The sequence below is a fragment of the Triticum aestivum genome, chromosome 7A (genome assembly GCF_018294505.1).
Source record: "Triticum aestivum cultivar Chinese Spring chromosome 7A, IWGSC CS RefSeq v2.1, whole genome shotgun sequence".
NCBI classification, from domain to species: domain Eukaryota; kingdom Viridiplantae; phylum Streptophyta; class Magnoliopsida; order Poales; family Poaceae; genus Triticum; species Triticum aestivum.
The window spans coordinates 744324658-744341831 of record NC_057812.1 but is presented as its reverse complement, the minus strand read 5'-3'; the positions used below and the strand labels follow the sequence as shown (position 1 = coordinate 744341831).

Here is a 17174-nt window from a genome sequence, read left to right as displayed (position 1 = left end):
CACTAATGAACTAAGAACATTTTTTTAAAAAAGAAAGAAAGAAATCCTACTAATAACTAGATTAAATCACACAAGGAAGCAACAAAAGAGAAACCACTTTGACTCATACTATACAACAATGTTGATTAGGCCGCTCAACTCCCTACCTCCGTAAAGTAAAGACATACTATAAAGAGCGTTTACATCACTAGGGGCCATTGATCCAGATGTTGTGCAGGTTTATCTCTGCCATCTTTGCTTTCTTGTTAGAGGCTAGTGTGGCTGGTAACATGTAAGAAAACCTCGCCGCACCCATTGGAGGGCGATGATTTATACTTGCATAAAAAAAAGCAAAAAAAAAAAAAGACAGCACTGGTTGATGTGCCGCTGACATGCGGGGCCCGCTCCTCTGCTGGCCGGTCTCATCTGGTTTTTGTTTTGGTTTGCATCTTTGGACTTTGGAGGCCAGTAATGCTACACGTACGGACATTTACAGGCTGAGACTAATTACACGCTGACATGGCATGGTTTGATTGGCAAGAAGGGCAGGAAGCGGGGCCACCCCGGTGAAAATCAGGGGGGGCGAAGAGAAGTAGCGAAGGGCTTCTCGTAACTTGCCTGTAACAGGCCCGTAGGTCTAGGATTATTGCTTTGGAGGCGAAAGAGGGAGACAAGCAAGCAAGGAAAAGACGCCACCTTTGGGCTTTTTCCCCTCCCCTGTTCCATTCCGTCCGTCCTCGCCGTCGCCGTCGGCCGTCGCCATGGGCTCCTCCCCGCCGCCGGCCACCGACGACGACCGCTACCAAGGTACCTCCTCTCTCCCTTTCTTCTCCGACAAGAACAAGCCTGGCGAGCCGAGCCCCCTCCCGCTCCGACGATGCCCTCCTCGACGAGAGGAGAGGAGCCGCCGACGTCGGAGCAGAGGCATTCCCCGCCCTCTGCTCTGCTCCGACGAGGGTTTTGCGAGGGCTTTACTTACTTGAAATCCAAATTAATCTCCAATCTGTCTGTCTGTCCATGGGATGGGATGGGGCCGCAGACCCGATGTGGGAGAGGCGGACGCACGCGAGGATCCTGGTCCGCGACGCCGACGCCGGCCGCATCATCGGCAGCGCGGGGTCCTCCATCGCCGCCATGGAGAAGGAGGCCGGCTCCGGCGCCCGCATCACGCTCTCCGGCAGGGACCAGATCCTCGCCGGCACCGACCGCCGCGTCGTCTTCCTCTCCGGCCCCTTCCGCGCCGTCATGGACGCCGCCGACCTCCTCCTCCACAAGATCCCCCCCCGCTACCAGGTACTGCAGTACCCAAACTAACCAGTCGAATCTTCCTTCAGGCTAGGCTCCTCTGTACTGTAAACAAACAAAAGGCTCAACATTTCTTTCTTGAGAGTTTTAGTTACAGTCGATGATTCAGAGACTCCATCCAATTCAATCCTCTGATGTGGTGATTGCAGGGCGAGCAGGCGGACAACACGGTGGTGCTGGTGGTGCCCTACGCCTGCTGCGGCGCGCTCATCGGCAAAGGAGGGACGCTCATCAAGTATGCTCTCCTCTGTTTTTTTCCCCTTCCTCTTTGAATCATTCATTCATTCATTCATTCAGAGGGATGATCCCACCAGTTTGCACCACATTGTTTGTATCATCTTCATCTGATTGATTGATTGCCCGCTGCCGCTGCCGCTGCCGCTGTGGACTTGTGTATTTTGGATGATTGTTTGGAATTCTCATCTCTGTGTATCTGCTCCAACATTATTACTACAGTATTGTATTTCACACTTGTTGAGAGCAGAGGTGGTTTTAGCTTGCGTTTACTATTTGGAATATATATATATATATATATATATATATATATATATATATTATCGTGTATCTCAATCTGGGACGGACTGGGAGCATAAACAGGGGCATGCATGTTTCCTCTTCCCTTTTTTAATTTCATTTCTACTCTATATTTCTCACATGTTCCAAGTTTGATGATGATGATGATGATGATGATATCTGTTTTCTTCATCATCTAACTACTAGGTGGTTAGCTCAAGAGTCAAATGCTGGCATCACGGTCTCACACCACCGACTCTGCTACGGTTTCAATGACAGACTGGTTAACATCACCGGGCGCTTGGAACATCAGCTGCAGGCCATATTCCTTATACTCTCCGAGCTGCTTGACGATGTCCACTACTTATCCTCCTACCAAAGTACATATCACCTTTCATTTCTCTCTTGTTTTATCCATTCCATTGCCTGCTACTCAGCTCGTTGCATCTCTTCTCTCTGCCTTGTTGAGCCATTTTTGGTTTATTACTGGATTACTATCTGTCTATCAACAGATCAATGGCTTGCAGCAGTAAGATAAGATGGAACCTGAGAAACACGTCGCTTCCTGATCGTTTCTGCCATGCTTTCGTATCAACATGATCGATCGATTAGTATATATTATTACAGTTTGCTGCATTGAGCTGCTAGCTACTAGACTAGTTCATATCACATTGCCTTTTGCAGTAACTAGTAATTGGCTAAATCACATTTCTGAAATAAAATACTCAGGCGTTGGTTTTCCACGTTGTCATGTTTCAAGCGTTGGGTGTGACGGTGATGCTCAAGATGAGCATGTCGAGAGATACCACAGCAGGGTAAGTCATCCTTGTCCAACTGAAATACACCTACCTTTACATGCTGTGATCCGGTCACCCCTTAATCTGGACTGCCCTCTCTTCATGCAATGCATAGTTGGTCCATTCGATGAAGCTTCTCGGTACATGCTGTCTTGTTAACAAGTGTCTAGTGTACTTGTCTAGTGGTCAGAGACAGCAGTAACATATGTCTCTTATTCTGTCGAAAAGAAAAGGGGGCCGGCTCTCTTCTCTATTGTTGCTCTTATTCTGTTGTAATGTTACCTTGATTTTCTGTGACAAGGTAATCAATGTTAAATGGACAACCTTTCCATGCAGACAATTATATAGTCCTTCGTTACTATAGTGTTGTAAAATATGGTAGGTCCACCACCCTCACTACTGTCTCTCTCTAGTTTATTTGATTGATGCTTCATGAATCAGAAAATGTAAAGCATGTGCCGGCTGTTATATTGGCCTAGAAGAAATATGAAATATTGGCAGCAAGTAATTTATTAGCAGAATAAGCTGAAATGAAACCGTTGGCTTGACTCCAACCAATCTGTTAGTATGATTTGAATATGCAAACCCTTGTCCCTTTTTGCTTCATATATCGTCATCATCATCATCATTCAGGGACCTTGCCACATTTTCTTTTCATATACATAATACTGGATGCGTACCCAGTTAACCAACCGAACCATCTTCTTCTCCTTGGATTCCTCCAGCCCGACACTCCCGTGGGGTCACCTGACGTCGACGACGGCAGAGACGTACAAGGGACTCTGACCATCGCTGTCGCGACTGAGTACGTGGGCGCCGTCATTGGTCGTGGTGGGAGGGTCATCAAGGAGATCCAACAGGTATGATGCATATTATATATGATAGTATGTATATATATTGCCTGCATCATCGAAACGCAACCACCAGCTTCTCTCCTACTCCCTCCGTCCGAAAAAGCTTGTCCCTCAAATGGATGTATCTAGCACTAGCACCAAGTTAGTGCTAGATACATCCGTTTGAGGAACAAGCTTGGGACAAGCTTTTTCGCACTGAGGGAGTACATGAGTCACTGCCATTACTCTGGTCCTATATATACATATGGTGAGGGTGTGCTCAAGTGGAGCGAGTGAACCGAGTTTGATTTCATTGAGAAGAAGAGGGCGGTGGACGCCTGGGTACTGAGTACTGACTGACTGCAGAGTAGTGTTTTGCCTAATAACTGTCTGTCGGTGATGGTTTGGAATGAAGAATTGAACGGATCTGTTTCGCCTAATAACTGTCTGTCGGTGATGGTTTGGAATGCAGGCTACGGGCGTGTTGATCACGGTGTTCAAGGGGAAGCTCTTACCTGGGATGAGGGAAAGGTGGGTGGGCACCAACGACATACAGCAGGTTTCGGTCAGTGTTACACCTGTTACCTGCCTGTGTATGTAATCTGACTTGCAATGCATGTGTGTGTGGCATGCAGGGAGGTGGTGATCAGCGGGACGCGGGAGGCGGTGGATGCCGCGGAGGCGATGATCGCGGAGCACATCTCGTACGCCATGGGTCGCCGCCGCGGGCGGAACCAGCAGGGTGGCGAGGGGAGGAGGCCTTGTGTGGAGTAGCCTCAGCAGGAGCAATGCAGCAAAGCAGAGCAGAGCAGAGCATAGAAATGGTAGTGGTAGTGGTAGTGGTAGTAGAGCAGGAAGGAAGGAGATGTTGCAATTGTTTTTTGGTGGGTTTTGCGTTGCGTTGCTGGAGCAGCAAAAATGACTACTAGTGTACTTGGGAGGGGTTTGATGAAACCCAAGACAAGCAAAGATGAGAGGATTGTTGAACTGAAACAATTAATTTGTTGCGCGGTTGGATGGCCCAATCAGGATTGCACTAGTGCTGATGCATGAGAATTTTGGTTGGTGAGATCATTTGTTTTTGTTGTTGGAATAGAGTTTTGCGTAATCTCACTTCATCTCATCTCATATGGTTTTCATAGTACAATCTTAATTGCTTTACTTTACATGAAGAAGAAGAATGAATGCAAATTATTGTAGTTTATTTGTAGTTTATTTGTCTACCCTAACCCTCATTGTAATTCTAGCCAGGAGAATGAATGCAAATTATTTGTCCAGTTTCTAGCTTAAATCTTTATAATCTGGATATTATATTTCCCAGCCAACTAGCTAGATATAATTAGGATTATAACTTTAATCTGTCTCCCACTGCGCAATTCAAGGCGGACCAATGAGGGCGATGAATGAAAATTAAATTCCTGTTCTCAACACTTAGGTGCATTATTTGTCTGTCTTTCCTTTAAACGTACATCGATCCCCTTGACATGGCATTTATTTTACTAGATGGTTTGTCTGCTCTACACCACATCTCGTACTAATATTTTTCTGCATCAGTAGAAGAAAACATTCCATCACTTAATCTCAATAATTTTCTATTGGGTGCAGAAATGACTTTATATCGTACATAAAATGTTTCTCGTGTGGGCATGATTCAACTCAACAAGCCAAGCTAAACTTGCTTGACTTGCAGATTTTTTTCAGCCAAGCACTCGAATGAGATCACCTGTTAACAAGGATGCCCAAGAAGAATCTGCCACTATTGCCGTTGCTGATGAGCATATATATGGGTGCCAATAAGTTATTGGTCGTGGTGGAAGGATTGTCAATGAGATGAGCAAGGTATTCTTGTTCATCATCACAAACTGCAGTCAAGTAACACTTTGTTTTTTTCTGATTCCTGTGCTCATTGCCCCCATCACAAACTGCAGTCAAGTAGCATCCTGGGAATCTAATCTTGTTTTTGGACCAACTTGTCTCTCTAGAGGTGTTGCGTCCTAGCTACTAGATGATCGAGTTGTGTTAAGGAAAGATGGTCTTTGTTTGGGTTACTGTTGTCATCTGGTCCTATATATATGCGGTGCTTAACTAAAGCAAAGTCACTTGCAGCAAGAAGAGGGTTGTTCCTTGTGAACACATTATATGGCACCATATGGGTTTTCTATTTATTTATTTATTTATTTAAGCTTGCACCAATATAATTGGAAGGAATTGAAGAAACTGGAGTAGTGTCACGCGCGCGTACGAAGGCAGAAGGTTAGTAGTTTGTCAGTCATGCATATGATGTGTTGGGTTTGTTTGGTACGAGGAAGGAACCCGTTAAGAGTCATACAGTGCAACGCGTAGCTTAGTGGGGCCGATTATACGTGAGTCGCCTGAATTATCATTTTTGGATACGTCGATTTTCTTGATCATTGGATTAAGATTTAACGGCCGTCCTTCTTTCTTCTTTCTCCAGCCTTTTTCCTCCTTTATAAACTGTTGCTCCTACCACAAAATTGACTTACTCAAAAATTTGCGAATCCATGCAACTTACGTATAGCTATTAATTGTACGTATAGCTTAATGGGGTTGATAGCACTCAACACAACATATGGTATCTATACTTTGGTTTTATAGTTAGTACAAGTACTTATTCTCTTGGCTAGCTTTACTAGCTCCGATCACCTGCGTGCAAAAGATATACCACTATCCGACTATCTAGCTTTTCAATCAGCTTTTTCTAGTAAAAGAAAGAGAGAGTCTCAGATTACTTACATATGTAGCATTATTATGCACGCACGCATGCATGGTGATTTGTTAGCTTTGTTTCTTGCGAGGCGATACAAATATCGACCGGTTAATAAGTTGTGTGCTTGTCGTTGGTGGCCAATATAAATAAAGTAAAGTAAAGTAAACAAGTGTAGGTGTATGGTGGGGTGTAGCTGCATCCTGCATGCAAAAGGGATGAGAAATATACCTATATACTCCCTCCATTCCTTTATATAAGGTGTATTTGTTTTTTCAAAAGTCAAATGAGTGCACGTTTGACCGATTTTTTTTTTAAAATGTATCAATATCCACAAATACATAATTTATATCATATGATACATCGTGAAAACTAGTTTCATATTTTATCTGTTAGGTATTGCAGATGTTGTTATTTTATTTTATAATTTTGGTCAAACTTACAAATAGTTGACTTGCACAGAAACAGGGAGTAGTTGCCATAGCTATATGGCTTGATCTACTGCAGAGGTAGGGAATATATTCTACTGCACGTGAATTTGCTAGCTACGTACAGTACGTACATCAAATCAAGTAGAGTGCGTGGCAATCGATCGTGCTCGTGCATGTGTGTGCGTGACTTTTGATGCTCAAGCTAGTGTTGTACTTGTACGTACATCATCCTACTTAGGATTTGAATTTGGAGCCCTTAGGACAGGTGACAAGGTGACTCCGAGTTAACCGAGAACAACCAACCAAGAGAGCCCTCACCGTGGTCGACGCATGAGACCGCGCGCGAGCTATAAGAATATACTAGTTTATTTCTTATAGCCAGCTGACTCAGCTCTATTGTACTTGCTCTAAGTGTATCCATGTCCTTCTCTCGTGAAAGGTGTTGTAGTTTTGATGTTAAGACCTAAGGGATAATAATTAAGTACTCCCTCTCTGTCAAAATGTAAGACGGTTTTAAACACTATTTCTTTTTTTGAAACGGAGGCAAAAGATTTGCCTCTTCTATTAAATAAGGGAGGTTTTAAACACTATGACAGTGTCAAAAAACATGTCTTATATTTTGATACGGAAGGAGAGTATAGGGTAACAACCGGGAGGCGTACATATATACGTAGATATATGTGATATGTGAGCTAGGTAGTAGAATGTAGGAAAGGAAAGAGATTTGAACTATCGATCAAAAGAGAGATAGGATTTTCCTTTCGTGTTTGCACTTGGGGATTAAGCTAGCTAGCGTGCGTGCGTACATGTATGAATCCGTCCATGCATGATGCATCTTTCGGCTCAGCGCCTGAAAAGAAAAAAAGATAGACCACTATCGGTCCCAACATGTATAATGTATGTTACCTAAATCTTGTTGATGGTATGAATTATTAGATTGATTTTTTTCCGGTTGCAAAGTTCGTTGGCATGGCACGACACCTGGTAAAGTAAAATAAATTCTCAAAGGAAAAAAATAAAGTAAAGTAGGGGATTTTACACTATCCGGGCCGAAATGGGGAACCAGTTGGATGAAAAATTCAGTCCGGACAAATAGGGGCGTAATGTGGATCCCCTTGGAGATGCCCTTAGCTACCTTTAGCACGCCTGAAAAGATACACCATCAAGTGTCAATCCATCTTTTCTTTTTATGTTTTGGACTAAAATGTCAATCAATCATGTTGATAACAAAATAAAAGGCAGGTCATATAACACGTATGCATTGGCATAATTTACATGCTTGTAGGGCACATCCACACATGACCCAGATCATGACCACCCCCACCATTAAGCTTGTAGGGTAGGGACAGCTGTCAATGGAAGGTGGCTTCGGGTTGATCGATGTACTCTTTTTGTCAGACTTTGTTGTACTCCCTCCATTCCAAAATATAGTGCGCCCGCGCTTCCCGAGGAGGTCGAACTTTGACCATAAATTTAACGAACAATACCGACTGCGGCGGGAGAAAAAGTTACATAATTAAAAACTTCTTTCGAATACAAATTCACTGATATAACTTTTGTTCCCGCCGCAATCGGTCTTGGTAGTTAAATTTACGGTCAAAGTTGAAGCAGGGGATAGAGGAAGCACTACATTGTGGAATGGAGGGAGTATAATTCAACAAAAATGGCTGCGTGTACCTTTTTTATGCGGACGCCAGGGGTCTCAACCTCCCTTTTCAAAGAAGAAAATGCATGCATTGTGCATGGTCAAAAGATTGATGAGCTATTTATATGCTAGTTGGCAGCAAAGTATATAAAGCGTACTGTTAAGTCGTAGTTGTATGCAACTCAAAAGGCAGGAAAGCGATCGAGGAGAAATGTACCTAGACTAGATGGAGGCTATCTAGTGAGGCCGAACGTTAGCTAGTCGATCTGGAAAGAAGAAGAAAGTCGAACGATTCGTGTCATCATACGATCGACATATAGTATCTATACTTTGGTTAGCTAGTTTGTACTAGTATATGTTCTGGATTAGTTTTATTTGCTCCATTGCCTCCATACAAAAGATATACCACTACAGTTGACACTATCTATATAGTGTCAACTTTGTTGATAAGATTTATTTTCTTTTTTTATAAAGAAGAAAGAAAGTCAGATTGTATATGTACAATTATTATGCACGTACACACGGTGATTGGTGATAGATTTGTTTTGCTTTTTGTGCGTGGCGATTAAAAGACGTATTGGTTAATTACTTATGTGCTCGTAGTTGGCAACCAGAAGTAAAGTAAAAGTAGGGCAGCATATGGTGGGATGTAGTTGCATGCAAAAGGGAGGAGAAAATATACCACCTATATATATATATATATATATATATATATATATATATATATATATATATAGAAAGTCTATTAAGGATCCAGGGTGAAGAATAAGTAATTCTTCACCCCGGTCGATCCAGCGAGTTCCCAGCCAGTTCCTCAGCAGCGCGTGAGTGGTGAGCGGCAGTTTCGACGGCGAATGGCAGGCCGCAGCTGGCTTGCTGGTCGGCGGCATGGTGCTCAGCGGGTTAGATGGCCGGCAATGGATTCTGAAGCGTTGTGAGAAGGCGTGTGGCCTGGATGTCGCGACGGCACTGCAAGTGGTGGTCGTGGCCGCGCTGCAAATGGTGGTCACGGCGGCGTTGGTTCAACCACGGTCGCCACGGACTGCAGAAGGACGAGCATCCAGCGCCGCCACCGGTATTTAAGTTCGTGCTCCTCCCTTTTTTCTCACACACATAACACAGCGAGCACGCTGCCCTTCTCCTTGCATGATGCCCTTCCTCTTACACCATGTCGCTTTCTTGTTTTGCTAGCCCCCTTCCTCCTGCTAGGTAGCATCTTTTTATTGATCTGATTGCTTCCAAAATTTCACTGCTTATGTCTGTAATTCCCTTTGGATCTCATTCTTTGCCTAACTACTTGGCATTTCTTGCCCACGAGGTGTTTGTTTTAATGTCTGAATGGGAACTGCTACTGACAATGTGCTCAAAGAAGACGCTTAACAGTGATATATTGATAGGTATGCCATGATCGATTATCCTCTTGTTTGTTTCATCTTTGTACAGTTACTAATTTTGGAATCTTATGTTATACTCCCTCCGTCCGGAAATACTCGTCGGAGGAATGGATGTATCTAGATGTATTTTAGTTCTAGATACATTCATTTTTCTGCATTTCTCCGACAAGTATTTCTGGACGGAGGGAGTATATACATCTGCCATGTAGTTTATGAAGTCCAGTGTGGTTAGCTCTGCATTCGGATGCTATTACCTCACTAGTCCAGCCAAAGCTAAGCATGTCTGCGTATGAAAGGATCCATCTAGCGTCAGTCTCCTTCTCAATGTTCAGTTTACATCCTTAATTTCACGGCAATGCTTGATATCGAAAATAATTCATATGGGCAACAATCCCGGATAAGTAACTAATATTTTATCAATCCTTCTCTAATTACTCGGTGTCTGCGTATGAAAGGATCCATCGCGCCTTATGCTTGCTTGCTTTGTTTCTAGTGTCTTAGATTCTCTGGCTGCCAGCACATGTGAATTTTTTCGAGAAAACGCAAAAGAGTTTGCGTTTCATTTCATTGAACAGGAAGAAAACAGCAGTACAGGTACAACCTCCCGGGAGAAGGGACACACGCACACACACCATCGTCCTCACCAGACAAGCAGGTGAGGAGGTGCTACCAACTACAGACCGCAACAACGAAAGGTCTAGCCTTGTCCAGCCTCCAACCATGAATGGCAAGGTAGCTAGACACAGAGCCTCAAGGCCGCGTCACAGCCGTTGCCAGGCGCCTCCGAAGAAGACTGCATCTCCAGGGCTGACCGGGCCAACGTACCTTCCACCCATATGTGCCTAGGAGACGGCAGGTGGATGGCAGGACCCAGCCAAAACTAGCGAAGCCATCGTCTTGGACGTGCCGGCGCCGGCGTACATTGCGCCCCGGACGCCCACGCTCCATGCTGCAGCCCTCATCACAGCATCGCATTACCAGCAAACCTCGCCGGAAAGACCGGGGAGGCCACCATCTCCAGCTGACGCATAGGGGACTCCAAGTGCGACCCAAGCAGCGCTTTCAAGAAAGGAACGGCGCTGAGACGCCGTCGCTGCCTTGTCCAGGGAACTGGACCAAGGGTTTCCCCCGGTGCCCGAGGAGAGGGTCCAGTCTGGGCCATGACAGCGCCTCCATGGAGGTAACGGCACACTCAGGTGTCGCCGTTGTCAGCGCAGGCCATCGCCGCGCAGGGATTTCGCCCGGCCCAAGACCAAAACCCCAAAACCGCCGAAGCAGAGCAAACAGGAGATGGGGAAGCAGATCGCCAGAGAGGACCACCAGCACCGAGAGGGAAACCACGTATTGTCACTGTCGATGTAGGGAAGCACCGGCCAGCGCAGTGCAGCAGCTGCTGGATGGCTGCCAGACAAGGCCAGCCATCGCACGGGACGCGTCGAGCAGGGCTAGTGGCGCCGTCGCGGAGACCAGCCACCTGCACCTTGCCGCCGCCGACCATGGCCGCTGCCGCGCCGGCCCGCAGCCTCCGCCACCCGGATCCGCCGGGGCACAGCCAAGCAGCCGCAGCCGCGCCCCCAAAGGGTCGCGCCGCGCCGCCCGCGTGCTCGCCACGCCAGTCCAGAGGCCCGACCCTCTGGATCTGGGGCCGCCGTCGCGAAACCCTAGGTTCGGAGAAGCGCAGCTCCGTCAGCCTCGTCGAGCCCCACGCTCGAGGGGGGAGGCCGCCTGGGAGCGAAGTCCCGCCGCCGCCGGATCCACCAGGGCTTTGCCCGGCGGGGAGCACCGGCGGCGGCAGGGGGAGGGGGAGGAGGAGGGGAGGGAGCGCTTGAGGGCTGCGTCGCCTCCCGAGTCGCCCGTGGGGAGGGCGACGCGGGGGAGGGGGGGGAGTACTCCTTCCGTTGAAAGAATTGTATCGCTGTGGAGGTTCTTTTTCCAGCACATGTGAATTGATTTAATCCTTTAAACTTGACAGCAGATGGTCTTCATCACAAATTACTACTGCGAAATTGGTTTGGAATAAATTACTTATTCTCCATTTTGTCCTAAAGGAACGTGCTCTTTCAACTGGGAAGGGGTTTATTAAATGTTGGACTGGCATAAGGCGCGATGTGCGCAGCGGCATCCATGTACACTCGACGTCAGCGTGTGAATCTATGGCAGCCATCATCTGCATAGCTAACGAGCAAGACGAACAGTGCGAATAGGAAAGTTCCAGAATTTCGTTTCTCACTCCAGTGAAAATGGATGCATCAACTCCCACGATGAGTGGTCGGTGCGGCGATCGACAGGCAGGCGGGGCAGCATGGTGAGCGGCGGCTGGCCTCGGTGTCGGGCAGTGCTACGGTGGGTGATCAAGGCAGCGCTGTGGTGGATGCTCACATTGATGTTTAGGCGGAGCCGACGCTATTTGTGGTGGTCAGCATCTGGGCCTCTAATCCTCCACAGCCAGCTCGAGCCCTGTGACTTCCTCCCTCTCGCCTCATAGATACAATTTCCCGTCCCTTCCACCTTCCATCTCCCTTTCTTTCTTTGCCTTTTATTCCTCATTCGCTGATCTTTGTACTACTATTTCACGCTTACATGCCTTTTTGTCATTAAGTCGTTCCCTGTTTTTAGCTGCAGGTACATAAACCAAAAAAAAATTAGCTGCAGGTACATAAAACCGAAATTCTTTGTTATGTGTTGTACTGTCCCTGTTGTAGCTTCTTGGTTGATTGGAAGTTCTTCTAATTTGGGCTTAACATTTGCGTGCGCATGCCAAATATATCAGTATATTGTCATTCTCTTTAGAGGGGGTTAACGATTTTCTAATCTCAGTTGTTGTACCATGATGTTGTTCTTATCTCAGTTGTCGCAGCGGTGCTGCGGTGGGTTGTCGTGGTGGCACTACCTCCCTTAACGGCGACGACATTGTCTGAGGTTTTGTGTTTATTTTGGTTGCGTGTGTGCAGGTGAGGAGCTCATAGGAGGCGCGAGCAACCCTGATCCTAATGCTTTCAGTTCCAATCAATTTCATGTTTGTTACACCTCGTCATGTTCTTCCCAAATTTCTACATTGGTGTTCAGTTTTTGTGGAGGCTGCAGACTGGAGTGATCACGAGAATAGACCTCCTACCCGATGAGGTAACTTGAATTTTACAATATATGCTTGCTTGTGTTTGCATTTTTGCATGCATGCTCTGTAATTGGTTTTTCTTAGGAACACTCTAATTCTTGTTTATTTGTATCTCCAAGTAGCTTTGTTGGATGTCTTTTTAGATTAGGAAATTTGGATCTGCTGTTTCTTCCAATCCATGCCAGGGCAGAGGTGTAGAGCAGTGTTTGTGTAGAATATGTGTGCTCCTTGACATGGAAGCATCAACTGCTACGAAATGGCTAAAATTTTGCCAGGTACAAGTAAAGTATGTAGGGAGAATATTTGGTTTGTTCTTTACAGTATTTAAGTTTGATTTTTCACAGTCCACAATGAAGATATGGAGTTTTGTTTCAGTGCCCTGTGGGAAATCATTCAGTATTTACATGCTTCTGAATTAATTTAATTTATTTGTTGGAATGGGTTGGAGTTTAGGCCTCATTAGATGCACCTACAATTTACTGATTAGCTTTTTTGCAGATAACAGTATATATGTTTTTTTCTTAGGAACACTCTAATTTTTGCACTGAGGTGGGTGGTCGTGGATTCCGTCAGGTTACAACATTGACCCCATCTATTTTTATTTTCTTAGGAACAACATTGACCCCATCTGTTGATGGCACTGAAATTAATGGTGGCAGAACCATCGGAGGCGTCTGAATATCTTTGAGATGCTGGGCTCAAACTATGGTTGCTCAGCAGAGTCAGCACATGGCTCACTGGTGCTCTTTATAGAAATAATGAAATCCAAAATTGTTGTTTGGGTTCTTGTTTTTACATGGCATGCATTTTCTTTTGTAGTTTAATAATGTACCTCCGCCCGTGTTTGACGAGACACCAAAGCACCATAGAGATCACTTCGAAAACTTGTCACAAGCATGTGACGCGACTCCCCAATGAGAAAATGATGGCCTTAAAATGATGTGTGGTCAGTAAGTACTCCTGTCCTAGTTGGTTATCTTTTAGTTGCCAATTGTTCTTTTTCACACTGGCTTCCTTGTTTTTAAATAAAATCCAGTATTCTGATTGCCTTCTCATCTGCATTTTCAGTTACGTATGACGAGACAAGAAATTACGTTGGCTCATCCTGGATGTGATAATGACGCATCCAGTCCAATAGAACATCCCATCAGACAATGAATGCTCGTTTCATGTTTTGGGTCTTTAACTAGAATGTCATCTGCCACCAGTATATTAGTTTTGTTTGCGGGTAGCCACAAGTATAGTAATGACTTAACTGAAACTATAGCTTAGGCCAATGATTTGCATCTTCTTTATCTGGTTATACCTTTGTACGTACAACGGAGTATGTAAAACTACTTGGCCTCTCCTTACAAAAATGGAATTGAGTTTTTGCACTCCAGTTAATAGAAGGATACTAATTGCTTTATTAATGCTTAGCATTTTCTACAGTCTTCTGTTTGCAACAAATTATTTATGCAAGGTTAATTGTGTTGCATCATTATTACATCTTGACATCTTTTGCCAACCATAACACCATACTTTATTAGAAATATCCATTCATCTCTATCTCTACTACTATAGTGCAACAATTTTGAATTTGGATTTACCACCCTATCTTACGGTTTCCCGCCCAAACAACCATTGGCTCAAAATCCACCGTTCATTTCTCCTCCCATGTATATCACTGCCGTACATCAAACAAACACTGACATGATCTGATGGCTAGGAGCTGCCGGATTCGCTCCGCTTCTTGCTTCACATGCCTGACTCTGCCACCCAAATAAACAAATAAAAAAAGTCCCGGTTGAATCTGGATAGCACCTACTGAAGTCAAGATATGTCTAGAAACTGCTGCAACCTCACATGCATTTTGTTTTGCCGTTTACTGTACTCGAACGTGATTACTCAGGTGTTACTTGGGAAATAGACACTATAGTACTAAGTTATTTTTTTCACCCGCAAAAAAAGAGTTTTTTTACATGCCACTATACTACTAACTTAACACTATTAACGGGACATAACATACATCGCTGATGCTAGCTAAAGTTTTATTATGCATCATCGAGAAGTGTAACATTTTATTTCATTCCAAGATAAGCTCTACCTCAAGCTAAGACAAGACATGATTATCTGTTAGCCCTAGATGAATTTCGTTGCATAAAATAACCCATAAGCTTGCATAAACAGCCAAACAACGCAGGAACTATGCATCAGTGGAACTCAGGAAACAACATATAATAAAACCTCAGCTTTTATGGTGCACACAATCCTGCTCGGAGCAAGTGATTTGCTTTCTATATTATGCAAGTTTAGCATAGCTCTTAGATCTTGAAAACATATATACCGTGATATCTACTCAATATACAAGTGTTTATTTCTCACTCAAAGAAAAGATACAAGTTTTTATCATACAAAACTATGCGTGCAAAGCACGTGCCTTTGACTAGTTCTCTTAGCTCACGTTTGTTTGTCTTGAAACTCCACACATCAAAATTAATAAATGAACCATCAGCTTTACTTGGCATATCAGCACAATACATTGTTGTTTTCAACTCATCTTGAAATTTCCCAAGCATGTTGATTGTGTAGGCTTTTGGCCGGTTTCTCTTCCATGTCGAACTTGGTTATATTCGATGAAGTCTTAACGTAGTATTCTTCATCTGGTTGCAACTCTTTTATTTGTTCTCCGAATTATCTCATACTTACTGAAAATTTTCTTTAAAGTTCTTAGGTAAACAAAACCCATCATAGTATGAAGCAACAGACTCCCCACACCGCAAAACTAACATACATGCCCAGAATTTGATAAGTGCTTCTTTTAGATCATTGCTTGAATTTAGAGTTCAAAAATCGAACTGTCTAGATATAATATAAAAAATCAGTAACTCATGAAAGTGCCAAGTTGATATCTGGAAACATTTGAGACCATTGAGACCAATGGTTCTATAAATAATGACTTTTTCCAGATCGGTGTTCTACTTTTGGGTCCAAATTCAGACTTATAATAGAAAAAAAAGCCCCGTGGCGCTCCCGTGGGCGCCCCGAGGGGAACCCATCCCGGCCGCCGCCTCTCTCCTCCCTCCTCTGCCCACCTCCCTCGCCGCCGCCCCGTGGCGCCGCCGGGCGAAGCCAGGCCGGCCGGGGCGGCGGCGGGGCCTTCCTTTCCCCTCCGCCCATGGTCATGGCCGGCGCGGGACGGCTTCCCGAGCGGGGGCGCTAGCCTATGGCGGGGGCTAGCGGCGCGGCGGCACTCCGTCGGGTGGCCTGCCTTGGCGGCGACCTGGTGGGCGGCCGCGGCTGCGGCGGCTGCGGCGGGTCAGATCGGGCGGTGGCGGGCCGGCACGCCTCCGGCTAGATCCGCGCGGATTTGGTCCCTGGCGGTAGCGGGCGTCGCGGGGTGGCGGCGCAGGTCCTCGTGGGCTCTGCATAGAGGTGGATTGCAGCGGTGGCTGCAACCACGTGGTCGGCCGGTCTGCGCGCAGCGGCGGCGGGACTGCTCCGGCGCCTGCTCGTCGGCGGCTTTCTCGGACGGCGACCCGTGTACGAGAGATGGAGGTCTTCGATCAGATCTGGGTGAAAACCTGCTATTGGCTATTGCCTAGGCCGGCGATGGCGACGCTGTCTGCATCGTTCCCTTCCTGAAGGCATCGTCGTGGAGATTCAAGGCCACTCTCTGCTACCTCCAGGGGAAACCCTAGATCAGTAGATCGGATGACGGTGGCTCTCTGGTGCCGTTTCCCCCCTGGGGGCGTCATTCTTGGAGGTGCACACGGCTCGATGGACTAGAGGACGGCGACTTTGGTGGAGCGGTGCTTCATCTTTCACATTGATGGTGGTGGATCTCGGCGGCATGGTGCTGTGGAGACTCGGCGTCTGATGCGCGGAGATGGACTCGTGCAGGAGGAGGAAGCTGTCTGGCGTCATGGTGACGTCGATGGCAGAGTGGCCAGACAAGGTAGAAGCCTCAATATGATCTGAAGACGGACCTGTGGAAGATGGCGGCGACGACACACGAGTGCGTCTGACCGGATTGTGCCCCAGACCCGGTATGTGGCTCGGCTGGGGCTTCCGAATGAGTTTCGGCTTCCGGCTTTTGATGTTAGGCTTAGGTGAGTGGTTTGGGTAGTGGCCCAACTAGCACCCTAATCATTTTGGATAGGAGTAGCGGCATATGTTGCCAAGATGATGGATTCAGACACATTGTTGTAACACTTTGTACGGTCCTCGAGAATAATCAATAAAGTGGCCGTATGCATCTTCCAGATGCAGAGGCCGGGGTCATCCTCCTTTTCTAAAAAAAATAGAAAAAAATGAAGGAAATCACGTAATGTAGTCTAGTGTACTTTACGAAGAACCCAGTCTTTCCCTTATAAAAAAAAAGAAGAACCCAGTCTTATCTAAAAAAAACTAGGAATACAACCAGATATTTTTTCACCTGCAACCATAATTCATTGA

At 45.8% G+C, this 17174-nt stretch overlaps 1 protein-coding gene, 1 long non-coding RNA gene and 1 pseudogene across 5 annotated transcripts; all 3 read left to right on the top strand.

Annotated features, from left to right (window-relative positions):
• Positions 1–606: 606 nt before the first annotated feature.
• Positions 607–4496, top strand: LOC123149954 (protein BTR1). Of its 2 annotated transcripts, none has more exons than XM_044569746.1 (8): positions 607–786; positions 1019–1272; positions 1434–1519; positions 2005–2177; positions 2527–2612; positions 3320–3454; positions 3900–3986; positions 4063–4496. In XM_044569746.1, exons 1-8 carry the CDS (start codon positions 741–743, stop codon positions 4354–4356), a joined length of 1161 nt encoding a protein of 386 aa, XP_044425681.1. In that variant the 5' UTR covers positions 607–740; the 3' UTR covers positions 4357–4496. The 2 variants fall into 2 exon arrangements, with proteins under 2 accessions (XP_044425681.1, XP_044425682.1); XM_044569747.1 differs by having other exon boundaries at positions 616–786; positions 3900–3958.
• Positions 4497–8987: 4491 nt separating this feature from the next.
• On the top strand, positions 8988–14118 carry LOC123149953 (uncharacterized). Of its 3 annotated transcripts, none has more exons than XR_006474885.1 (5): positions 8988–9625; positions 12574–12745; positions 13348–13477; positions 13557–13683; positions 13806–14118. It is a non-coding gene; the product is annotated as an uncharacterized lncRNA (long non-coding RNA). The 3 variants fall into 3 exon arrangements; XR_006474886.1 differs by having other exon boundaries at positions 13557–13687; XR_006474884.1 differs by having other exon boundaries at positions 13348–13687.
• Positions 10155–11493, top strand: LOC123149952 (translation initiation factor IF-2-like; annotated as a pseudogene).
• Positions 14119–17174: the final 3056 nt, after the last annotated feature.